Source organism: Cuculus canorus, chromosome 8 (genome assembly GCF_017976375.1).
Source record: "Cuculus canorus isolate bCucCan1 chromosome 8, bCucCan1.pri, whole genome shotgun sequence".
NCBI classification, from domain to species: domain Eukaryota; kingdom Metazoa; phylum Chordata; class Aves; order Cuculiformes; family Cuculidae; genus Cuculus; species Cuculus canorus.
The window spans coordinates 9,891,625-9,918,550 of NC_071408.1; the positions used below are offsets into that span (position 1 = coordinate 9,891,625).

Sequence of the window (26,926 nt, forward strand, 5' to 3'; positions counted from 1 at the left end):
ATTCCTTTTTGATTAGAGATTCAGCTTTTCTGATCTGTTTAGCTCTACTTATTTTGCTCCAGCCTAGGCAATTTCACCATCGCTGGCAGAGCTTTTGAAGCTGCTGCTCTCTACGTTTGTGTATCTCAAATTCCCTTTGCCACTCTTTTCTTCTGCATTTTACTCTCACGAGTAACTGATTTTTAACTGGTGCTTTGGTTCAGTGGAATGATGTTGTTAAAAAGACAATTATAAAGTGATCAGCATGGGCATATCAATATTTATTGAAATACTGAATAAAAATTCCATCGGTGATGAGAAACTCCTGGCAAGAGCTGACATGACAATATGTATTTCACTGATACAGTAAGAGAAATTCAACTTCAACAAGTAACTCACTGCACATTCTAAGAGTTGCATGGATTTAAATCCAAGGCAGCTGCAGAACATCCGTAATACAAACAGTCAGACTTTACAGATTGTCTGTTTACAAACACAGAACAACTATAATAAACCAGCCAAAGCCAAACTCTTTGAATTTTAGTCTGCTTTTACTAATATGTCCTGTAATCAATAAGGCAGTCAGAAGTAAATGTCTAGTTATGAAGTAGTTAACAATTAACATGAGGAGGTTTTTTTGGTGATTGTTTTGTTTTACTTTGTTCCTGTACTTTGGACAATCTGGTGTGATTCTTGGAACCATAGATGTGGGCAAATATATGTTAGTTTGTCTAAAATTGTTTGCATTAAACTGTGTGAAAAATTGTTCTTTTCTTTCTATGTCCTTACTTTAATTCTTTTGTCCTGTACACAGATAATGGTGGCGTGAAGAGAGTTAGCAACAGTTTGTCAGGCTTTTTGCTTAATGTTCAGGGAGATTCATTGTAATATTTCATCAGGGAAAAAGAGAAAATACAGAATGCAAACACATGCAATATGCTTTGCTTTTCTTTCAAAAAAGAAAGAATGACCATATTTATCTTGTACACGTGGGTATACGCGTCTCACAGCCACTGTCAATTGCCACCTGCATCCTACTTTCTGCTCCTTTAGTTTGAGGGAGAAAATTGCTACTTAAATAATGCTTTTATGCCCGCTGTGTGGGACGACTGAGGGAGCTGTGCTTGGTTTGCTTTTGGTCCGTACGACAGTACGTGTTCTGTGATATAAGACAGGCATCTAGGAGTTGCAGACACTAGGCTTTGCTTTGTTTGTACCCTATGCATGGACAGAATATTAGAGCTGATTAATAGAGGTGATTAAAATAGTGTGCTTTGCACTAATGCAGATGTAATAACTGATGTCTTTGGTATACAATGTATGAATGGTCGGAATAAAAGTAAGAGAAATGCACCTTTTCAAGTTCACATGAAACAGAAAAAGCTATAACTCACATAATTTACAATAGATTTAAATAAACTACATTTAGATTATGAAGATTTACAGACATTTAATCAAGTGAATGATTTTAATTTGTAAAGACCCTCGTGTGTCCCTGAACTATGTTCTACTAACTTGAAGACATGCTACAGTAAACACATATATTTGGCTTCTTCATTCTGGCTATATCTTATATAAAGATGAAACCAAAGAACAATAAATTAGCATCATAATTGTCTACAGTGGAAACTATCATATACAATATAAATAAACTATTCAAAAGCCAGCAATCTTCATGAAAAAAAATTAAAGTATTAGGATTTTATACAGTTTCTACAAATGATTGTGCAGCCGATAATCTCAAAAATTAAAGTAAAAATGAAATACCCCTATTGATTTTAGTGTCTCACGACATACAGTAATTAAGTACTGGTAAAATAATTACCAATTTAAAAGAAATAATAAGGAAATCACTGCTCTGCAATTTTATCACAGTTTTTTCCCCACAGGACCTAAAGAATGTAAACACTATGGTTGTGTTAATGATAGAGGTTAATACTTTATTTTAAATGTATGTTGATCCACACCTGCACAGTTACCTGTAAGGGTAATGAAATAAGGCAAGACTCAGAATTGTGGCACTACATGTTAATACTGATATCTTCATTTGGAAAGAGAGAGAATTGTTTGTTCTCTAATATTTGTTCTGCAGCAGACTTTGGCCTACAGAGACATAGCAGTATCGCTCTTCTTTCTTTGTGTAAACGATGTGGATTACCACATCTTTTAAAAAACAAAAAGCTTCATTAGATATTGGATTTTTAAGTTGAAACTTAGTTTCTTAATTACTGACAATTTTAAAGATAATTTCTTAATAAGCTCCACGGTGTCACCAGGTCACACAATTGTCTATTCTTGCATCACAAAATGCACTTTTAAAATTTTAGGTTTAGTTTTTTAACATCCGTATTTGGTATCCTAGAATTTTTTTTTTTTTTTTGGTCAAAGAAGCTGTTGTTTGTGATGGCTAAAATATCTCCATTTCCTTTATTTCAAAATGGTCATGAATATAGAGCAGAGCCACATTTTAGCCACTGTACTAGTTAAGTATATAGTCGAACTGGCTAATTCACTTTGGAATATACATCTTAGCTATTTAATAGCTATCCGATAACACTAGTAGAAGAGGGATACTGTCTGATAGAACAACATGAACACATGACAAAACAAACTTCAGAACACAGTAAGAATGCCAAGCTAAATGAATAACAGACTCTTCGTATTAGCAATTTGCGGGCCCAAGAGACCGACGGTCAAACCCAGCCTCTCAGGATTTGGTGGCGATACTACATTGCGTGTGGCCTCTCTTACCAGCTCTCTCTTGCAGGTTGTTGAACGGATGCCACATCATTTATCACAGAAGTAGTAAGTGTTGGGTCCTTGAAAGGATGAAAGAAGATGCACTAGATGCAGTTTTGCACCTATTATAACTGTTTAAGAAGTCCTGCTATACAGTGAAGGAATTTAGTGCACTCAAATTCCCCACTATCTTATCTTGATAATACAGCTCAGTTTTTTTTTTTCTTCTAAGTTTCTTCATATTGTTAATCAGCAGAGTTAAATATACAAGAATCATTCTGTCTTTTTTCATGTTGACATTGGTGATAGTATCCACTTGGTGCGTTGACTTCACTCCAGTATAGTGTCTTGTATAGATTCCTCTGGGGACGTGTAGCATATGATTCACAGTTTGCAATACAAATACCCTGATACATCACTTATTTACTATTAGTATTTGATTATTATACCATTTCGCAAAGTCTTGAAACCATGTTTTAATTAGCGTTGCTTGGAGCAGTTCAGAATATATTTTTTTCCTTGAAAGCAGAAGCTCTAATGGGTATAATTTATGCTCTTTTTGCATGCAGCATTTCAATGAGAAGGTTATTACACGGCACATCCCCATTCAGGTGTTTGTAGTAGAGGTATTCTTCAGCCTGCATACTGATGGCCCGGATTTCTGGTAGTCGCAGGAGAAGCTGCCCATATTTGTCTGTTTGCTGTGGGTAATTACACATTGTGTAGTCCAGCAGAGCAGCGTTCACTTGTTCCTGAACACCTTCCACAAGCTGGAAGTTCTCAAGATTTTTGACATCTGAATGATGATAAAAAAAAAAAAAGAAAGGAACAACAATTCAGTTGCATTTTAATTCCTGTTTATGAAGGCAGTGTTTCAATAAATGGATGTATGTTTTTCCTCCTGACAAAAGCGTACTTTACAAGCTGCTGAATATTCAGTGAACCCTTTTGCCAGCTTTCCTGGGAAAATGATCACAAAAGAGCTTTAGCGGAGTGTCTTGTTGAAATTCTGCATATACCTCAAATCAATTAGACACCAATGGAATCTGAGCAAGGTCAGCTCTTTTCATAGCTTACAAAAAGAAAGGTTGAGGATTCCTAAAGTAGAAGACCATAATATATTGCTAGCAAATGAGTCCCAAGAGGAAGCCCTATCTTTAACCTAGTATGTTACACAATTCATATAATTCTGTATTAATTTTTCTGACCCAAGGTGAAATCTGTGTCCAGGGTATGATGTAGTTAATTCTAATAAAAAGTGACAGGGTTCTTGTTTCTGTTTGACATTTTCTAAATGATTCTGAAAGCCTTTGACTTGTCTAGCCTATGTTAATGAACCATCTGGTACACTCCAGTGACTGCCAAAATAATCTTCCCTACTAGAAACTCTCTAAAATATATATTTCACTGACTAATGATCTCTATAAAATGAAATCATTGTCCTTTGGGTGGCATACCGGCCAAGAATGGTGCCCTTTAACCTGAACATGGTTTCTGAAATTTTTTTTGGTATTGGACAACAGGGGCATTTACATCAGTAAGGCAGGTACACTTTGTTCACTATCCCTCTGTTTGACTATCTTCTGTTCCTATGCAGCAAGTTCAAGCTCTGGAAATGCCGGTCAGAGGTAAATGCCAGTATATTAACTCCTCATTACTTGCTTCCCTGCATAAAAATTACTCTGATGGCATAATCTTTTGACATATCTGGAGAACGCAGAAGCTATTCCAAAGTTTGTGAATTAGAGCTCTACTATAATGGAGAAAGAGTGAAGTAATCAAAGTGCTCTTCCTGGGAGAACTTGTTTTGGTCGGGTTTTTTAATCATTCATACATCAGTAGAGTACTGTAACAGTTTCTTCTAATGCCGACGCACAGTGATACTGAGTATAACTATGCTGCTGATTCACTTTGAACAAAGACAGATCTGATTTTCTCTGGATGTTCTTGGAACACGGGAGATGGGGAATTTGGCACAATTGGGTTCATTGTAAATGCCAGCCTTTGATTGGAGGGGAAATGAGTGTTTTCCTTTGCAAAACAGGAACCCACGTTGGTTCCCCAATCCACCACAGCCTGGGAAGCTGTGTAAAGGTGCAGTGAGACCCAATCTTCCTAGAACTGTAGAAGGAGCAAATATTGGTTCCCGCATATAACTGTGTGCTGGAACACAAGGGAAATTGTTGGAGGAGGCAAATATTTTTTTTCAGGACAAGAGGATAGAAAAGATGCCAAGGATCCCAATGACAGCCCAGGGTGGCAAGCACAGCCTCCGGGGCCTGAGCTACAGGCTCTGAATAAGAGCCTCGCTGCAGCGAGCTGGCTGCTGACTGCACTTGAGGTTCACTTTAACACGAGCTGGGCTGAGTGTTTCCTGCTGTGATCACTACTGCTTGCCTCTTTCCTGTCCCAGTTTCACTGTGGAAATGAAGCAAGTGGCTCCTAGGTTTGTGCTGCTTGTTTGGGAACTGGAGACGTGATGTCTGTCTGAATTTTGCTAGCTGGCATAAAAACCCACTAGCAATATTTAAATTATGACAGCTGACCAACAAGAACCATCTGAACTTTGCATTATCCACACAGAGGAGAACTGGAAGTTTCAAAGCTTTTATGCCTAGTATCTTACCTATTCAAACTCTTTATCCAAAGTGTCTTGGCCAGTGACTCTGGAGATCTTTGAATAATCACTTTTTCATGTATTACACTGAACATTTTCTCTACACAAAATATAGATGTTTATTATTTTATGTACCTATATAAACCACCAAGGTGTTTTGTAGTGGGAGCAACCTGGTTTAAAAAATTGGATGTTCTAAGAATATTTTATAAATTTAAGAAAGGAATAGAATCAACTACCACAGCTATTTTAAATAGGTTGCTTTCAGATACAAAATGCAATCATGAATGAATTGCAAGAACATAAGAAATTCCCAGAGGAAAAGGGGAACATACTGGAGATTAAACTGTTAAACAGCAATATTAAATGTATAATGGCTTCAGAATCAGTACTTTGAGGTTTTTTCCTTGTTAAAAATAACTAAATATGAGGAAGTTTTAGAAACTATTAGCTGATTCAACCCCACTTTAATTTCAAAGGGCGTCTTTCTGTTGCTGTCTGTCTGTTTTGAATTATACTGTGAGATTAAATTGTGCTGACTTCTTGGAAAACCTGGTTCATTCTCATTTTTGCTCTCTATCTAAATGTTACCGCCTGGAATATATATTTATTGGCAACATCACAAAATCATTTTTCACAAAGATCAAGAAGAAACAAAACCTGAGAGTTGCAGCAAATTTTCTGTATTTTCCTGCCAAAGTGGCAAATTCAGTGTATATTTTATATAGAGATGCATTCTGTCTTCAGCTGGATTGATATCATACTCTAATACAATAGGAGGCATAATATCTTATCTATATTACCCCCATGTACAGGATGGGTGGCTTCTGGCAGTAGGTGTATCTGTGCATTGTATAGATGTTTCTATACGCTTGTCAACTACATGTCCTGGCTGCATTGCATGGAAGTTGCAGAACTACAGGGGAAGAAGATTTGTGTTGTTTTTTTCCCTCATCTCAGTCGACAGTTCTTTAAATACTCATATGTGGCTACATAAGCACTGAAGTCAGATGTGAAAACAAGTCCAATTAACACTAACAGTAAACAAAAAGTAGTCCTGGGGCTTCTATACCACATCCAGCCTGAGGAAATACTTTTAATGTGTTTCCTCTACACAAATTCTTGATATTTGTGGTGAGGCTCAGTGCTTGTAAACAAGCTGCTATTGGTTAAGCACTGAAAATACGCAGAATTTTCCTGACAGTTTCTATATTGAATTAGATACTCAATAGTCCAAATTATTACGGTTTAGGACATCATTACACAATTCATCTATGTGTAGATCTTCCCAGGACTGCAATCACAATAGAGGGGATGTAGAGGCAACTTGATGTCCAGTTAAGTACTCTGCAGTCAGTCTTCATGAAGTAACTGAGATTTTTGAATATGAATTTTGATAAGTGTTATCTCGTGTACATTAAAAATAAATGCTTCAGTAAAGCAAAATGAGATGAATTGAACAGAGAGAAGTCAAAGGATGTAGGCTGAGAGCACTATGTAAAACTCCGTTGTCATGTCTCAAGCTTTCCTATGTTTCATGTATTGTTAAAGAAGAGGTTTGCCAAACACATAGTTGCAATAAAAATTACATAGCTATTTCTGAGAGAACTACAAACTCTAGCTCTAATAAAGATTATGAACAACAGAAGAAAATATGTGAATATTAAGTTATTTCCAGTAGCTCCAAATTCTGCAGGTGGAGCAAGAAATGCAATAGAGTTTTCACATCTGGTATTTAGCTAACAGTGACACGAATTTACTAAGTAATAACTTTGGTTTGTAAGAAGATAGTTTTCCTGTATTTTGAGTTTGTTTTTGTTCTCAATATTTATTATATAATTCTGACTAAAGATATGCTATTTAGTTTTCCAAGTATCTCCTTTTTGATAAAGACTCTTTGAATTCTAATGAGTTAACTTGGTGAAACATCAAGCAGAGTTGATGTAAGTCTGCTGAAGGCAGTGGTGGACAACTAGTGTGAAATCTCCTACTCACGTGTACAGCACAACAGTCTTTTATGCCTTCATATAATTCTTCATTCCTGTTTGCTTTTTAGAATTGGAATGTCTCTTATCAATCTTTACATCGGTTAGTAACAATTTAAAGTACACATGTTTAAGCTTAATGCAAGAAATCATTTTCTGAGGTTTAGATGCTTGTAAATTAAATGAATAGGAACAGGTCTCCCCCCTCCCACCCACACACCCTTTAAATCCTAGCAGCTAGAACAAGTGTTTTGTATTGCTACAGTAAGTATCAGTCTCTTATCTCTTCCACTTTATTCACTCAGGGACTAATTACCAACTTTTTACATGAAACAGCCTTACTGTGAGCTCACAGTGGGGCACACATCTTTTTCTACCCTTATTGGAAAGTAAACCCTTAGGTCTTCTGGAATATATTATATGTTTTACAAGAAATAGCAATTGCTTTTCTGTCAAACAAAGAATTTTTTGTTCTCTATAGCTTACTTTTGACGATTAAGACAAAAACAGTATTATAGTGTGTCAGGATCTGCTCTGCAGTCACAGTAAAGATCTGCCAGTATTCCCAGAAATCCCCCCATTTTGATTATTTTCTACATCTGCTATAAAGCTGTGCATTAAGCTGAAACTGCATATAACATTCAGCCCGAGGAGAACACTTTTGCATATTTTCCCCAAAAATGGGTCTGGTCTTTAGAGGGGCAAAATATTTAGGTTTCAGAGAGATTTTCTCCCTCTCATATTCCAAACATGAAATACTGAGAATTTGGTGGTGTGCTAATCTGTAGAGAGCTTCCTTTGGTCTGGGAATTTTGAAATAAAAAATGAAAGAGAATGAGAGATTTAAATTCGAAAAACAACTCCTTAGGAGCAGCGTAAATATTTCCCAAAGAAAGCCAGTTAAATTTTACTGCTCTCATCTTATCAGACACCCTTTCCATGTGAAGCAACGAAGAAGTGTGTGCACAGAGATCTCTGCTGCCTCTCTATATTTTACACCATTACACGTACTGGTATTGCAAGGATGAACTAAGGTTGTGTTTAGGCTTCTCCGTGGGGAGAAATTTCTCACTTTCACAAGGCTGGAAACAGTTTTAAAGACACTTCAGGTAACAGGACTCAATAGCAGCCCAAGGTCCTTACCCTGACAGCCTGATGAGCCTCTTCATTTAAGGACTTTATCGAAACTCAACTGTCCTCAAAGCTTAGCAGCAATTTGGAATGACTTTCAAACGTGGAGGTAAAATGTGATGTATTCCAAACTCTAGTGATGGTATTTCGGTCAGAATAGCATTCAGGCTCACCCACTAAGAGGTTTGTCTGTTCTTTCCAGTCAGCCTGTTTTGCCTAATAAGCAGCATTGCCTTTGCTTAGAAGCACTCTGCAACACGCTGTTTATCAGGGAAAAATACAACGCGTTTCCTCAGCCTGAAGTCGGGGTTCCCGTCAGAGATTTTGTGTGAGGCCAATTCCCATTTGACCTTGAAGATGGGATATGTTAATTCTGATTAAGGTTTTTCCCTTAGAGAGTTCAAAGAGGGGGGATTACCCAGAACAGAGGTGATGTTACCAAATCTTCCTCTATTTAAAACAGCTTTTTCCTATTTTTTTTTTCCACTTTCTGCTAGCCCTGTGAATCCTGGAGGTTACAGGACTTAAAACACAAGTAGATTTTTGATGTGATAAAATTTTTTTTGAGGGCAAGAATAGTAATGGTTGATAAAGTGCCAATCTCTGAAAATTACCCACAATTCTCCTTCATTGAAACTAATGGTAACAACAGTGCTTCCAATATAGCACATCTGTCATGCATGCAGACGTATGCCATTCTATAGCTAAGCCTCCTTGACAGACAAAATGCTATAATGTAGGAAGATTTATGGTAAGGATAAGCTCCTTACTGCAAAATTCTCCTCAATTTTATTACAGCAGAGTTGTGCTGAATATTATTTACTTAGAAGGCATAGGAAAGAACGTTTGATAGATATGTGTTTGTTAATCAATGGTAAGGAAGTCTCAAACTTTGAAAAACCTTTACATTATAACAACAGAAGTAACTGTTTATTAGGGCCATAAAATAATTTCCATTTTCAGTTGAACATAACAGCAGATAGTGGACACATTGTTTTGAAAAACCTTGATTAAATTCTTCTACAGCAATGTATTTCATTCACGCCTAAGTATCAGGCAAAATGACATATATTTTTAAAGCGTGAATAAGATGTTTTTGAGAAAACAAGCTGTGATTCTTAGTCTGAACCTCATCCCCTCAGTATTCAATCGCTATGGACTGTTGGTTTGTTTCAGAACAACTCAGATTCAACTAAAACATATTTTGGTGTTTTATAGTGGTAAACTTGTTTCTAGTGTTATATAAAATATTGAAGCATGTCTTTCTATTCCAAAAAGATTGTAAAATGACAGATTCTTACTGAGAATATAGTCTCCTGATGTCTATTAAGAAAGGTGCTTACTGACTTTTGTCAGTAAAGGACTTTATAATTGCTTTTGCTACTGTTAGTACTGCAATAGAAAGGGGACTATGGGAAAACAAGCTGAATTCCTCTCCTTGTGCAACTGTGAAATGATTTTGCTAGATTTCAGTTGTTTCTTTTCTTGCAGTCCCAGTAAAGGCAAAGGGCAAAGCCTAACTTTATCTCTTGAACCTTTATGACTGGTGTAATTGCTGAGTCACCACGCGGGAAAATAAAACAGCTTGACTTTCAATAGCTTGGGATGGATTTAACGACTTTAAAGTTAAACAAACAAACAAAATCTCCACCCGCTTCTCATCCTAGCATCCCAGGAATCAACATCCTTACTACTTTCAAATAAGTCATATGCAATGTGGTGGTCATTGAAACACCATAAAACATCATCCCACCAGGCCCCTTTTGGAGGAAGAGCTGCTCACAAATCCTGGCCTGAAGTTCGCGGCTAGCTACACCCCTAAATACAAAGGCAGTGTCTGTCACTGCGACTCATGAGAGAGAAGCATGGCCAGGTACTGCCACGCAGCCAGAGGTGTACGCAGCCAGGTGGGACAGCTGGTTGATGAAACTATGGCCCACTGCAGAAGATGCCAGGACAGACCACAGGCACTGGTCTGTGCCTACTACTACCCAAGCAGTAGTAGAACTACTACCCAAGCAGTAGTTCCACTGTGGGCACTTCATCTTAGCCATGCCTTAACTTCAGTATTCTCATTTTCTAAAGCTTCCTCCAAGCCTGGAGTTATGTCTCTGCTGATGTCCCAGACTTGCTCCGGCTTTGGCTGAGCAATGCAACATGTTGGTTGTCTCTTACCCATCTGGGACTGAGGGCAGCCTGTAGGTACCTTAATCCATGCTTAGCATTCACTGATAAGAGAGTAGCTGCTGCTTTCTTTGAAGACCTGACAGAGGAAAAGGAATTTGAACAGCACTCTTGCTCTGTTGTGTCTTCAAGGAAATTTCCCAGACAGCTGGACTCTCCCACCACATCAGAGGGCGATCTTAGCTATTGTTAGCTACAGGCTGTTCTTCATGAAGGTGTGCTCCAGTCTTTGAGTTGGAGCTCAGCTACTGCACCGAAAAAAAATAGCACTCTGTGATTTAAGGCCAAATTTATAGCCTTCCCTTATAAGCTGGTGGTGAGGGAACCTGCCTGAGCTGACATGGGTTTCTGGTTCCTCCTTCTAGGTTTGTGTTGTATACTTGACCTAGTGACCACTTAAGCTAAACGATAGATCAATTCTAGAAAAAATGTCTCTTGTAAGTCTCCTTTTTCCTGAGAAAAATTGTGTAATGACTATCCTGTGGAGCTCTGATCATATTTGCATGTTTATAAACTGGGGCAGAAGTGATCTAGTGAAGGTCTTGCAGACAATCTGAGAAAGAATATGAGTAAAATTTCATTTTTCCTAACTCCTCACCTAATCCCAGGTTCATATTATACGTCTGGTCTAGAAAAGTTTGTCTTCTGAATATTCAGTTGGAATAAGCATGGCATAAGAAAACTAGTATGTTAATTATCATGCTATCAGGAGGCTTTAACATATATAGGTTTACATGCAGACAAATCTACAGCCATAGCACTAATTTGTATCACACTTAAGAGTTACCAGAAAAAGGTATCATTTCTGATAAAAGCAGAAACTAGGCTTCCGATATGAGTTAAAAAAAATAGAATAAACAGCAAATTTATTGAACCAAATGGTTTTCTCAGTTAATTTCTGAAACATCATTTTAATCCCCAATAGCACATGAACAATACAGGATTGTTGGTGTTTTAAAGGAACTGGCTGTCAATGTGTACAATTTGTAGGGTGTGAATAGTTTAAGATGTCGTAAATATTTATGAAGTTCCTGGGAACGGTGATAGGGACATCATACAAAATCCTTGAAGTTATGAATTGAGGCAGAAAGGGTGTTATATGCAACTTGCAATAATAAACAGTATTATATAATGTAGAGAGAAGCAAGATATAATCTACTATTTAGCTGAGAAGATGGGTGTTTAGAAAAAAAGGAATGAAAATTTTTGGAAGATTTGCTTTTATCTAGAATATATTTGCTCTGTTTTCCTTAGACATTTGCAACTTTTCTGAATCATTTTATTACACTCGTTTTATTACACTTATTTATTAAGCTTGCACATTATCTATCCTTTCCCTTTCCATCCCTCTCCTACTACTCAAGTAGTCTTTAAAATAGGAATAATGGACAAGATTAATCTCAGAGGTAATTCTGCTGCCACCTCTGGAACTACACCAAGGGGTGATATAGATCTAAAAGAAGAAATATAAATATTTTCTGGAAAAATATTGAATATAAATTTCTATTGAGGTGCAGCTGCCACTGAAACCTTTTTGAGAAGCAGGCTGTATCCTTTTATAAAGCCCATCTGTCTCTGCAGAGTATAAAAAATGCATGATCATAAAAAGCAGTACTCCTTAGGGGAAAAAAACTCTCTGTTCTAATCTTGTAGTCACTTTACAAAACAGTTTTTAATCCCAAATTTGCATTTGATTTTCAGTCAGGAACTTTTGTGGTTTTTGCAAAGTTTTCTTATTCCATTAAAATAAGATATGAGGTACAGTTTGTTCAGGTGGCAAGTCCAGACTATGAATAAACCAACGTTATCATATGAAAGAGAATTAAACAGGCAGATCCAAGTGGGGATATATTAAGCCAAATTTAAGCTCCAGTAGTTGAATTTAGCCTGTACTAGATGTCTGCTTTGCCTCAGGATATATTCAGCTTTCCAGCTAATCGACTGAGGAAAACTGCCTCAGGTATGATAAAATTTACAAGACAGCTCAGTCGAATAGCTCTTGTTATAAATATTAGCTTAAAGGCATTCTTCTGGTGTTTGGGATCAGGACTGTATTTGCATTTAATTATTATATTTCAAACTTTTTTGAACTTGGTTAAAAATATTAGGCCAGCCAATTATATCATTATAGTGCTTTCCAGAGAAGAGTAGAACTTCATACCACTGTTTAAATACTTGGAGAACTTTGTTTGGCTTTACCCTTTTGTTTAGATCCAACAGTCCCACAGGAGCAAAAATTATATGTTCTCTTTAAAAGAAGGAAATGTAGCAAGCAAAAATGTTTTATTGGTATGCTGATCTAAGAGGTACAAGACACTACTATCACCTTCTGTTAACATAACTGACAAATATTTCAGAGTTTTAACTCTTTTGCAGTATTTTGAGACAAGGCTTGGTGTAGGACAGTCAATCAATCTTCTTTTTCAGACATATTGATTTCAAAAACCTATTTTTCCTCTTCTCTGACACTTTTAAAGACATGATGTTACTAATGTTATATGGTAATATTTGCACTAACAGTTTTTTTTCATTGAACTAAGTTGTGTCAGTGAAAGTTGTGTAAGATGTAGGAAGTAGAAATTGGTAAAAGACCTATGTTGCTACATACTTGTTTTGAAATAGTGTAAAGGAAAATGCATTTGTTTAATTGCTCAGTGCTGAAAGCAATGCAGTAGAGCTGCAGTAGAAAGTAATATGCAACTCCTAATAGGTAAACATTTGAATTTTACAGTCATTATTTAGAAGAGCTAGACTCTGCTTTGGGCATTTACAGTTATTTACTATGTAAACATAACCGCAAACAGCCCACAATACCATTGATTGAAGGCATTGTCCCTAAGATGTGTTTAAGCCCCATATCAAACTACTGTTGATAAAAAATTTGCTAGCTCAGATGAAAAGCGCTGATGAGTTTGGTCTCATCATATATGTGTGTGTGTATCAGCCATCAGATCATCACCATGCCTGACTGCCACAGCCCATGCGTTTGCTTAAATGCAACACACCAAGTACTGGTGTTCCTCACTGAGTGACAGCTGAGCCAGTGGCACCGAGACAGGGTTCTCGCACTGTCTCTCTGATCCCAGGCCAGCCCAGGCTGCCTTGCCTCATGCTAGGTGGAAAAAAAAAAACCATTTCATTCTCCTCTACTCTCAGTCTAGCTTGCATGGACAGTAAACACAACTAAGGTAAGTAATTTTCTGCTGCAGTATGTCAAAGCATATTGTTTCTGACACTGCCTATTGATCTGAGTGAAGGTAGCAAATTTCATTTTTCACTGTGACATATGTCTGTGCTTAGTTGTGGAAGTGGTCTGGCAAATGGGAGTCCAAACAGGGACTTCTGCAGCTACACTGGCACTCTGCAAGAGTCAGTGCTGGCATGCAGGAAACACTGGAGAGGTACTCACATGCATATCAGCCTTTAGACTCTTTTCCCAAAGACTTTGATGTGCATGCGACTGCTCTTTAGCTGCAGCGCTTATGCTTTTAAACATAAAAATATAAGAGCTAAAGAAAAGTCCAGCTGAAAGTCCACCTGGCAATGTGGCTGTTCATCAGTTAAACAGATACAGTAGAGAAGGGTGGAAGAGAGGAAATACTCTTGCATTTCAAATATGAGGTTCTTATAATGTTGTATTCGTCAGCCACCTCTGACTACTTGACAGGAATCCCTGATCAGAAAGGACAGGAGGTTCTCAGATAAGGTAGTGCCTCATCACATTTTAGTATTTCAATTGCTTAGTGAGAGCAACACAATAAATTGGCTAAACTCCAGCCTTGTGGTCAATGCTCAGCTCAGACTCAAATGTTTGGTCAGATATGGATGAGATGTTTCTGTGGACAACACAGTCCCAGGTTTAACGTAGGGAGTGGAAATCAAGGAGCTCCAGATCCCCATTTGTCTCTGGCTGGAGTTGCCTCTAACAAGCCAAAAAACTCATGTTCCCTGCACAAGGGCAGAGATTTTTTTGGTCCTCTGATGCCGTGTGTCAGATGAAGGAGGTGAGTGTGCCTCTGGCAGCATGCAGCGACTGCGGTGGTGGTCTGCAGAGGGGTCTGCAGAGGGGCTTGAGACCATGAGGGAGCCTCCTACAAACAGGTTTGTACTTTTCCTGCCCCGGCCAAGCTTACCCCATTAGTGACATTCTGAGGAGCCCAGTAACACCCTGACAAGTCCTTCAATGCTTTATTGAATTAGACTGTGGACTTTGCCTTTATTGCTTAGAATTTGGAAGGATTTTTAATTCTAGATCCACCTTCACCTAAATCAACACTCAGTGGATTAAGGTCTGTTCTACCTTGATCTCACTGCACTCTTCAAAGCCATGGGTGTTTCCTTACCTATAGGGTTTTTTTTACAGACAGGACCGTGAATTACCATTTGGAATGAAATTACCGTTCTGTTATTAATTTAATGGTGTAAGTTATATGAGATAATATTGTAAATATTGTAATTGGCATTGGGATTCCTTTAATTTTCCTGAGTTGTGTCCAGGCCAAGAAACAGTGCTTTCCTGTAACCTTGCAGCCACAGCAAACAGTGGGATATGTGTTTGGCAAGATAAAATTCATGTAAGTACACATGTGCATCCTCATGCTTTAATCTCATGGAAATGCACAGGCTTTCAAATCGAAGGTATTTAGTGCACAAACAGTGCACTTACAGCTGTAAATCCTCAAAATGCCAAAGTAACTGCTAGCTCCTGCTGCAGAATTGCCTGTTCAGCCTACAGGGATTTCTACTTGATTGCTGGAGAAATGGCCTGAAATGCCAAATGCTCTGGACACGTTCAAGGCAATACACTCACACATTTCCTGTTCTTGCCATTCTTCATTTACATTTCCTAATTGGAAGTTAATGAGTTCCCAGAGGCAAATAAATATATTTAAAACAAAAATTGCACTATGTTTTCCAAACTGTGCCTTGAAAAACAACTCAATGCTTTTCCTAGTGCATAGTCCTCAGACCACTTTTGACTCTGCAGTAACACTGTAGAACCTCTTTCACCTCTACTCTATCTGTGTGTTTAATACAGAGATTTTTGGTCTGATTGTTTCAGTCAAAATCAGCTTATTTTGACTAGTAAGATACAGACCAGTTTAACGAAGACTAACACAGTTCTTATGACTTCTGTCCAAGCAAATCTAATGAGTTTACAGTTAAGCACAACCCAGTGATACTTATTTATTTTTCTATTAATTTCCCGTGTCAGCTTCAGGTTTAAAAAAATTCACACGTCCTGGCACAGGAAAGACAAATCAAGCCTGACACTTGGAAAAATATCACATACGGAAAAAACGTGACATAGAATCCAGTGGTGTCAAAAATCCTAGGTATTTGGTGTTTCAAATTCAGACATTCTTCATTTAGCCCAAAATAACAGACATTTATAGCGCACCTTACTGCTGGTGACTATTTAACAGCTAGGTGCTCTCACAGCGTGGTACTCTTTATGTGCACAGTAATGAAAGTTCACTATTGATTTTTCTGTAGCTGCTTGTAACTATTATAGTTGATACATCAATAGAAAAGGAAAGCACAATGTTTCACAGGAGGCAGAAAATCAGAGAATACATGATGCTGTGACAGTAAATCATGGCATAATCTCAAGAATTGATAGATAGTTACTGCTAACTTGAAACCCATGGCTTTCTCTGGAAAGACTAGCCTATAATCGCCCAATATGTTCTAACAGACTGACTGCCCCTAATAGTGGTAAAGGACACAACACAATGTTTCATCTTCAGAATAACGGTTTCCACAAGCCAGGTTGTTGTGTTGTGGAACATGCTTTGTATATTACTGCAGAAGGAGGGAGAAAGAGTGGTTTGAATGCCATTTAGACTAATAGTCAAATGTGGTAGAAAAGATATTTTTTTTCTGAAAAGAGTACAGAAGGTTTTGGTTTCAAAAAAAAAAAGAAGTTGTCATTAATTTTTAACTTGCAAAAGTCTGCAGTTACTTGAAAAGGAAACGCAAAAGAGCTGATTATTCTTGAGATCAAACTATTGGAGCTGTTTTGTCAAGAAAGGCAAATGCAGAGAAAATACATTCACTATGGCTGTTTCCAGTTCCACAGCATCCTGAAAGGGAGCCAAAGGCATGTATGCAATTGCAAGTTCTTTTAAGTATCTGCTTCTCTCTGCTGTGGTTTTGAGGGGCACAATAATCTCTGAATTGTACAGTATGCCTACTGAATTTTCAGCAGGGATGTCGTTAATCGGTCTGTTCATCTTTACTCCCTGTCTAATCTCTGGTAGTTTTATCTATGGTTTTAATTAATTGTGAGGGTCTTATTTTCCTGTCTCAAAACAGAAAGTCAGAACCACAGCTAAGAGCTTGCCATCTGGAGCACGGTGTGCAGTTTAGATGACACTGCTCCCACAGTAACCTCTTAGCAATGTTCCTCTCCAAAAGAGTATTTTCAGCATGCAGTATTTACAACCGCTTCTTTAGGGAATGTGAGTCTGATATCTGTCCTTTTCAACCTATCTGGTGACTCTGTTCTCCGAAGCCAAATGTTTACCAAAAAAGAAGGAGCCAGGCAAAAGGAAAGGGCTTTCTCAAGCTACCACCCATTCAGACTGCCCCAAACTGGGCTTGAGGAAAAGACTGCTTAATTTGCTCTGCTTTGGATATGGTTTTTCCCCTACTGAAAGACATCTTCTGTCTTGTCCTGAGCAGTTCACTGATCTTGACTACAAATTTTGGTGTTGGGAGAGAGGAAAGATGCGGTTGTAGTGTCATTCCCCATTCTGATTTTGACATATTTCTTTTTCTTCAGATGACTTGCCTTCACCTGGCAAGAAGAGGTGTTGTGCAATGTGTTTACAATACACATGAAACCCTCCCAGTACTGGAGAGGATGTTAAATGTAGGATTTTCCATATTAATCCTTGAATAATCTTGTGAGGAAGAACTCTCAAAATATCCTTCGGAGGATGGCCATGTGCATGGGCTGTTTTGGGGCTTACCCTTTCAGCTTGTCCCATGCTGGTAGCTCTGCTCAAGACCAGTGCAATACAGGGAACCTCTCCTCTGAGACATTCATCCAAACTTGGTAGTAGTTTTTCCAGAGCCTGAGGAGTTGCAATTTTCATCCCACTCCCCTTTCTTGCCAGCAGAAGTCATTGGGACACACTCCAAATCACCAGCTTGGGAAAGTGTGTTTTTGTACATCCCCTTCTGCCTCTCAATTCATGATCACAGCTGCATTCAAGGCTGAGCCACAGTTCGTTTCTGAATTTTCCTTCACTGTTTCTTTCCCATTTCCTTCTATTTTCTCTTTCTCCATCTCTGGCTTGGCTTTGATCACAGGTCCATGGTTTCTCTTTCCTTTCTGACATTTTCCCTCCCTATTTTCTCGACTCCTTTCCTATCTCAAGCCATCCAGTTTCTCTGTTCCTCTGATCTATGTCACTGCTGTCCCTTGTCTTCATCAACTGCTCCTGGCCCCTGCTCTGCCCAGATAGGATCTTCTGTGCCACTCTTCTCCCATCACTCTTGCAAATCCTTTCTTTCTCTCTGGCCTCCTGTTTAATTCTCCTGCTACTTTCTTCCACTGTTTCTTTACAGTATTTCACCTCTCTATTTAACTACCTCAGAGACAGCCCTTGCTTTTCTTTCTCTCCCAGTGTTCCATCTTGCGTAAGCAGCAAAGGGAGAGGAGGAAGAGAAGAATTTGGCATAGTCTACAGTGCATCTCCAATAAATGGCTGACAGTCATCCATATAAAAGAGACTCTACAATGTATGTTTTCAACAAGAAATACATGAGCAACAGTTTTAAGAGTACACATTCTGGTAAAAAAGAGTATTTAACAAGTTGCCTGTTACAACTGCAAAGTGAATTTAGCCATTACATTCTTTTAGCATGTTTCTCATTCAGTGAAGCATTTAAGCACATGTTTAAATGAAAATTATAGTGTGGTCTAGTGGCTCCAAGATTAAGGGTCTTAATTCATTTATCAATACCTTAGCATATAGTCATTTATTCCCATGTTGTGCTGGGAAATTTGGCTAACTAAAGTAGCCGCTGATATTGAACGCTTCTGCCAATAGCAGCTAAAAAAGTTCTACATAGTCCATACTTCCTCTGTTAAATATATAATACATTCAAACTTCCACCATAAACATCTGAAAAATAAATTGAAAATGGGACAGAAATTGTAAAAGTATTTCAAAAGTAGATATATGTGTAATTGTGGGTTATGTGCAGGTAATTCTGCTCCCTGCTTACAGCAGCTGTTTAAAAGCATTGCTTACTAGTATTCTATCAACATATTAGAGATGAAAACAGTGCAGAGCACACTGATTGGGTTATTCTGAAATCCCCACTGTCTCCACACAAAGGCAGCAGCACAGAATACAAATATTGCTTGATACTCATTTTTCTAATTACTTGCGAGATTTGTATCTGACAAATATACGACCTAATTTTCTCTCAAGCATCTAATCCTACTGTTATTCCAAACCTTCTAAAATATGCATTTTAGAAAAAGACAACATGAAAATAAAAAGTACTTGCTGAAGACAGTTAATCTTTTTTTCCATGGCTTGCAGCTGTCACACAAGCAGACAGCATGAACCAGTAATGACCAGATTGGATCAAATGCATGCCTCTAAAAATGCCACTGTACTCAACAGTTATCTGTGAGATGAAGTCGCCACTTTTGTTGCAATTTCTGAAATAAAATGAGGGCAAATCAACAGTGATTTTTAAATTTCCTCTGTAATTTAGTGTAGTTTATTAAAAAAACTCAATCAGCATGAAACAGGAGGCTGTCTCTGGAATTCCTGCACGAAGTTTGCGGATCCTAGAGCCAGGACAGATAAATGATTAAAGACATATTTATTAAAAATACTGGTTTATTTCTTAAGTGTACTTTATAATCCCAGCATCCTTATTTTATTTGTTTTATGCTATGTGGATTTTTTCACAGAAATAATTGATTGGAGATGTCATTAAGACAGATACCAGTACACTGTCCTACTTTCTCTCATACTGCCTGCACAATGTGGGGACCTTGCATGGGAGGCCTGACTAAAACCTGTCACCTCACTGAAAAAAAATGTTGTCAGAAGCAAATGGTTGTTTATCTAAGTCATCACTCCGTACATCATCATTTAGCATTTATAAGAAATTTGAAGACTGATTTTTAATTGTTTGGCTTTGTGACGGGATTTCACAAATAAGAGGAAGGAAATATGTCTTTGCTTTTGTTTATAAAGAAATCGGAAAAAGCAGAGAAATAAAAGAATAGGGCAAAAGAAAATCTACTTTGTCGTGCATATGCTACAATTCACGACTAAAAAGAGAATCTCAAAAGAGGAATTTTTAATTTTTATTTTGAAGTTTTAGACCGCAATATGGAAATATAGCAAGAAACGACTTTTATGTTGAGTAATTTATAAAGGAAAGGATAAAATTTTCTCAAAAGGTATTAAAGATATTTTAAAACAGATGCCTTTTAACAATGGTATTTGTTATCATATCTGTAGATATTTCAAACAATGCTGTTTCAATTTGGTTGTACCTTATAGTATCTTTAACACTCTGGATTTTACCACTATTTACAAAGATAGATAAGTATTGTTTTCTTTTACCAGATAGGGTAGTTAGTTGCACTATCATTTATGAGACTTCAAAGTCAGTAACACAGTCAGAAGCAGAATTAGAGACAAGAGAGTTGATTTCTCTGTTGGGCAATGTTGGCTCCATGAAAGGAGAATGTCCCTCACGAGATGATTCTGAAATGAGGTTTTGTCCATATTCATTTGCCTTTCTTTCCCAGATGATTAAAGTGCAAAAGAGGAGTAGCTCTTCTAGTGGCAGAGTGGAGCAGCTTTTCTTGAGACCAGAGAAGAGCTAAACGTTCCAGGAGCAGATAGGCTATTTAACTGTTCTCCTGGCCCTCATGATTTCTAATGAGAGTCTTATCCCTAGTTTCCAAGGCAATGTGGGACATGCAGCAGGGAGGGACTGTATAAGATTGCTGACAACTGCTCACATCAGAAGTTATCAAATCCAAACTCAGCAAATGAAGAAAAAATTGTAGAAACCGTGAAATTAGATGACTCATGATAAATTGAACCATGCCTATGAAAGTTATGTTCATTGATTTCAGGACAAGAAAAGACCCTCATAGTGGTCATCACAACCTCTTTCAGCCTTCTGCTCAATGCAAGCCATAGTTCTCCATCCTGCAGCTGGTGACCGAGTCTATAACTTTTGAGCTGCACCATAATAGTTTACAGAAATGGTCACCTTGATTTCAGATTTCAAGAAGCAGACCCTCCAATATACCCAGAGAAGAGATCTTACGAAAGACATTGATCTTCACCTTTAAATTTGTCAGTTTCTAGTATAATTAATCCCAAACTAATATTACATAGCTAATCCTGCAAATATGTTTTCACTGACTACTTTGGGATGTGCACAGGAACCATTGTTTACCAGACTAAATTTTTAACAAATACCACGTTACCTCATCATACTACATCTCAATTGCTAGAGCATTTGTTCCTTTGGCCTTGCCAAATGTTGCAGTCAAGACACTCTTCCAAGCTCATTGCTTTCCTAACTTTTTGCATCTTCCCTTTTCCTTGCTACATCAGACATAAATGGTGTTCGCTTTCAAGGTCTTTTTGCTGTTCCTTCCTCACCCGTCATCAGTCATTCAGCGTCACGAGGTCATCTCTGACTTGCATGCAATGCCATCTCCATTTCCCTCTCACCGCCTTTTTCAGACCAAGTACTTTTCTGCTTTCTCCACTCTGAATCTCATGCTTTATATGCCAGATCTCCTTATCCACCTTCTTCATATTCCCTATCAAAACCTTTTGCTGTGATATTTGAGAAAAGCCTGGGCCATAGGCATGCTGGACTTGTGCCCACCATCCTAGCATTGTCTGTCAGTCAATGCCTGTTCATCATCATGTATGTAGATTGTAAGCTTTAAAGGAACATTTTGAAATATCATCTGCTGTTAAGGTTTCTTAGTCATAAAACTGGGAAATATTACTATTGCTATTTGTCACAGTGAAAGTATTTTCCTAGTTAGATGTCTCATGTCTAAGGGAGGTGGTCGAGTCACCTTCCCTGGAGGTGTTTAAGGAACAGGTGGATGAAGTGCTTAGGGACATGGTTTAGGGAGTGTTAGGAATGGTTGGACTCGATGATCCAATGGGTCCTTTCCAACCTTGTGATTCTGTGATTCTGTGATTCTGTGATTCTACATTCTCTGGTTTTATTCCCAGCCTACCTGCAAATGAGATATTAATTTCAAAAAGTCTGTTTGAAATATCATTAATACAGTCAAAAATAAACAGAAGTCAAAAGGGGCAAATATTTTGTCAGAAATTAGAGTGTGGAAAAATTGACTTAAATAAATCTTGGTTTTATCTATTAGTCAGCTGTCAGCTAATAATAAATTATATTCAGTCCTCCCTTGTTATAAATACATATTGATTAGTTTTAAACTCTGAACTTCAGAGTGAGTTATATCTGGTCATTGCTAAACTGATCTCTTCGCTAAGAAAAAAAAATCCCCAACACCTATTATACTACATTTAATTAAGACAAGCATTGGCTTTATGTACCATTATTTGCTTCTGCCAAGTCTCTACGGTATAAATATTGAGCAGTCACATCTCCTGAATACTAATCGATCTTTCCTGAACTCCGAATGATTACATAAACTTTAGGAAATGTTCTTTGCCAGTGTTATTCTCCACTGCTTAGTGTAGTTAAACATTCAGGTTGAGATATGAGCCTGGATTTGACAAGCGTGCAGGAAGTATTTTTCTAAATTCAAATGCAACTTGAGGAAGTCTGAAACCCTGGCTGAACACTAATCCTACAGGACCCCTCAGCTTCTTGCTTACTGGTGCAATCTTGTAAGCACACTTGGGGAACAGAGTGGGCAAATACAAGAAAATTGCCAGTGGATTTAATAAAACCACCTCATAATAACAGCCCAGCTATAAATGTGTATTATAAATAACGTATACATAAAACCCAAGTGTAAAAGTAATTGTATATTTACAAACTACCAAAAGTAAGAACAGCTAGAGTGACCATTTTGAAGAAGACTGCATTAAATCCCAAGTACTGTTTGTCACTGTGAGTAAGAAGTGAACACATTTGTGATGACAAGTCCTTCCCTGGATAAGTGCTCCAACACTGGCTTGCCAAGGAAGACTATCATGTGATACTTTTCGCTTCAAATTCACAACACCTACTTCAGATCCTGAGACTGAAGGTGCTTTGTGAAGACAAGGTAGAGTTATCTGTGAGTTTCTTGGTATCCAAAGAACTATCAGGATCATTTTACAAGATGGATAGAGCCCCTGAAAACTACAAATGGATCACATCCACTCAATGAGGGCATGAGAATGGCCATACTGGCATACTGGCATTCTGGATCTAGACCAGTTTGTTCTGTCTTTGACATTGACCAGGAGCAGATGCCATAGGGAAGAGTGTCAGAAGAAGAAAAGCATAGAGCAATACAGCTCAGGAGCAGCTGCTCAGGCTCCAGCAACTAGAAGTTAGCAACAGCCAGAAGTAGTGGGTTTTGTATTTCACAGCTTTAAATGGATTTTCATTCTGTTAAGCTCTCCAACTAACTTTGGTAACCACAAAAACTTTAAGCATCCTCTACATCTTGATCAAGGAGTGTGGGAGCTGAAAACACGCTGTGTTGAAGAATGACTTCTTGCATTTTGAACCAGTCATCTGCTAGTGTAATTAGTTTAATTCTGATACTAAAATTTCAGAATGACAGAAGGAAAAAGCTTTTTTGCCTAATTCTTGTTCTTAGAAAGTTCCCATGTTTTGTGGACTGTTCTTTGAAGAACTAGTGCAATCTTATTAAACAGAGCAGATCCATATTTGTTGAAAGTATAATGTGATTATTAGGAAGGCTGCAATAAAGATCTACATGCCTAAATTTGCTAGCATATGTCTTTATGGCTGTATTACACATAGGTGTCTACAATCCTGTATGAATTACTTCTTGTCTAATTTTCCAGTCTTGTTTCCTATTTCCTTCTTGGTCTGGTAAAATATTGTGCCGCACTAATTCCTTCATTGCATTCTCCCATTCTTTTTTGTTTGTGTGCCCTTAAGCATCATAAATACTACCAAAATTTAATCAATATTTCTTGTTATCTAGTTGATGTTTATATTCCTATTTGCATGCATTATACCCTTAAATTAAACACTCAGTAAAACCTGTGAGAGTTAAAATATGTACAGGCATGTGTTCTATGACTGTTTGCTGCTGTGTTTTTTTGTCTTTTCTGTGCATTTACATTGCAAGCTCACTGAGGCAGAGATTCTGACCAGCATGTAAATCTAATAGATCAACGATGTTTCTTAAAGCATATTAAAAAAACCAACAGCTAATTAAAAATGTTTGTTTGTTTATTTTTTCAGCTCCAGGATGTTGCATACATGCATTGACTTGAGCTGCTGGAACCAGAAGCAAATGAGCACAGGCAGGCTTTCTACTGCTGCTCCTTGGGTACATGTTTGCAGGAAGATCCTTCTAGTCCAGTAAGTGCCGAGGGCAGAGTCAGCCTCCGAAATGCTTAATTTCAGCCTATTTCACCTGTGTGAAGATCTTAACAGGCAGGTTTCTTTTCCAAGATTGGAACTGGTGGAGCCCGGTACCTCCAATACCTCCTCCCATCCCAGCCCTGACACTTCAGGGAGACTAAAAGCAAGGAAGGATTAATTTGCTAGTATTCCTCTTGTTCAACAGAAACAGGAATGGAGCTTTCCAGATCCAGATGCATTTCTGCTGAACTCTTAACCAAGGCTGTAGTTTGTTTGAAAACTGAGTTAGTTTTTTTTTTTGTTCAGGTGTAATTTTTGTTGTTTAAGCAAGAGCCCATTGTTTGCCATCCACGGCGATTAAATGTTTACCATTTCTACAGGATTCTCTTGTCTCCTGTTAAGTGAAATGTGAGATCAATAGTGGCTCTGCAATTATTTGTCCATTGATAAAGCCTTCATTCTTAAATGAAGTACATTTATCTCTGTCCTGGCAATTATAAGGGAGCAGTACCAGTCAGCTGCTGCCTAGTCTAGCATTTAGCTCCAGCAGACAAGCGCCTGGACATGGGTCAAATGATGTCTAACGTTCTTCCTATTGGCATTTCACTTTACAAACTGCTCTGATGGGAGGTTTGACAAATCATCCTTGCTGAGTTCAGATAATAAAAACCAACAGGACAAATGGGAAGTTTTGGTAAAGAGAAAACTGTGGCTGATTTCAGGTTAAGTGACCAGTCTTTAAAGACACTGTCCTGTAAAATGAAGACATCTGTTGCATCAGAAGATGACAAAAAGTGTCCCATGTAAGGTACTCAGTTTGTTCTTCAAACATCATTTAAATGTAGTCCTTTAGCAAATTCAATTTTTGCAAAATTGATCTGAACTTTCTGAAGCAAAGAAACAGTGAGACAAATTTTGGCCCTAGTAAAACTAATGCAAAATTCTCTTTCACTTTAATGAGGCCAAGATTTCACCTGAGCAGAGCATCTCAATCTGTTTCAGCCCCAGAATTAGAGAATTCAAAAGCACATGTGGGGCGTTGGGTTTTTTTGTCTAATTTCTAATTATGATTTATGACAAATAAAGAAGGGCGTTTCCAAACTAATGTAGAATTTGGTAATGAAAATTCAAATAGACTGATAAACTGACATATTTGAAGACAGACAATATAGCACAGCCCTGAAAAAAACCCATCATCATCATATCTGTATGGTTATTAAAAAACAACAGCTTCTTCTCAATAAATTAATTCTGTGGATTATTGACTTTCTGTTGCCTTTGAGACATTTTTTTTTCAACCAAACACTACGCTAAAGAACAATAGCATAAGGTTTTATTGGGTTGGTTAACACTGTGGCACGAACATCCTTAGAAATGTCAAAAGGCTGCTATGTCTTGAAGCACTTCTTATTCCCTTAAACATTACAGGATCAGTTTTCAACAAGAGCCAACTGAGGTTTTTGAAATATTTTTTTGACTAAGTGATGTATCTTTGGCATTAAGACCAGTTTTCTGTTGAGAAGTCTAAGAGATGTAGCTATGTGTCAAATGCATCTAGATATTCAGGTACAATAATTGCTCCAAGTTATTTATGTAGAGTTTGAGGCTTAGCTATTTTGACAGCCCTGCTCTCAAAGCAGGTTGTTGTTAGGTACTTCCATGTCTTCAAAAACCTGACTCACCTTTAGGATGAGAGGTGTCCTTTTAATTTCAGCCAGACAATTTATTCATACTTTTCGGCACAAACTTAAGTACTTAGCTGGAAAGGATATCTGTGTTTTCCATTTCAGTTTTGTCATAATTTTCATTAAATATTTGCCTCAGTCTTGTGTGTCAAGTGGTAACATCTTTACATTTTACTCTTTAGGGAATAAAATCCAGCTTTGACTGCTGGCGAATAGAATTATGTAGTATGCTAAAAAAAGCAACTAATCATTTTCAAAGGTGTTGAACCTTTCTTAGCTACCTCGCTTTTACATGCAAGTAATGTAACTACAAGGCTTCTATCAGCAGCAGAATTAGCTTCTTTTATAGTAGCAGAAATAAGACAAAAAGTACCCTGGCTCTGTGCAAGCTTGCAAGGTATTCCTGCTCAACTGCTTCAGAAGTTGAGTGTTCTACCTGGCAGAATTAGGAGAGCTAACAGTGTAAGAACGATTCTTAAATGAACACAAAGTACTAGAACAGCTGATGAAAGTGATCAAACAAAAAGGCCACCTAAATGTGAGAATATTTCAAATGCACTTCACTTATTCAGCTGATTTAAAATATCTCTGAACTGAATTCTCTAAATATTTTATCAGAGGAAAGCTATAGGCTCTTTAGATGTTTTTGTGCCACTGTCTAATGGCTGAAAAACCTACTTATTAGGAATAAAGAAATCTGAAATCTTGTTATTCATCAGATTAATTCACAAAACGTAATTTCTGCAACATATGGCTTGTTTTTTCTTCTTTGAATCTAAGACATTCAAAGCAAAGAAGCCTGGAATAGCTACCAGGGAAATCTATTATCTCTTCCTAGGATTCTTCGTATCAGACGATTCTGTTAGTATCATGCCAATTTTTCACATAATTCTTATTTTTTTTTTACATATTTTGTGTCCTATACTTCTGAAGTACTGTTCTTTTGGGCACCCTGTATTTGAAGATAACTTTGTCTAAAATTTTCCAAAGAAGGTTCAAATTCTATGAGCACCACATGAAGGCACATATTTAAGACAGTA

General features: G+C 37.6%; 1 protein-coding gene across 3 annotated transcripts in view; it reads right to left on the reverse strand.

The window, feature by feature from the left end:
• Positions 1 to 234: 234 nt before the first annotated feature.
• Positions 235 to 26,926, reverse strand: part of NR5A2 (nuclear receptor subfamily 5 group A member 2) — a 92,533-nt gene continuing 65,841 nt past the window's right edge. For all 3 annotated transcript variants that reach the window (XM_009555790.2, XM_054073300.1, XM_054073299.1), the window contains one exon: positions 235 to 3,514. In XM_009555790.2, coding sequence (XP_009554085.1) covers positions 3,267 to 3,514 — 248 coding nt within the window. In that variant the 3' untranslated portion in view covers positions 235 to 3,266. The remainder of the gene's footprint in view (positions 3,515 to 26,926) is intronic.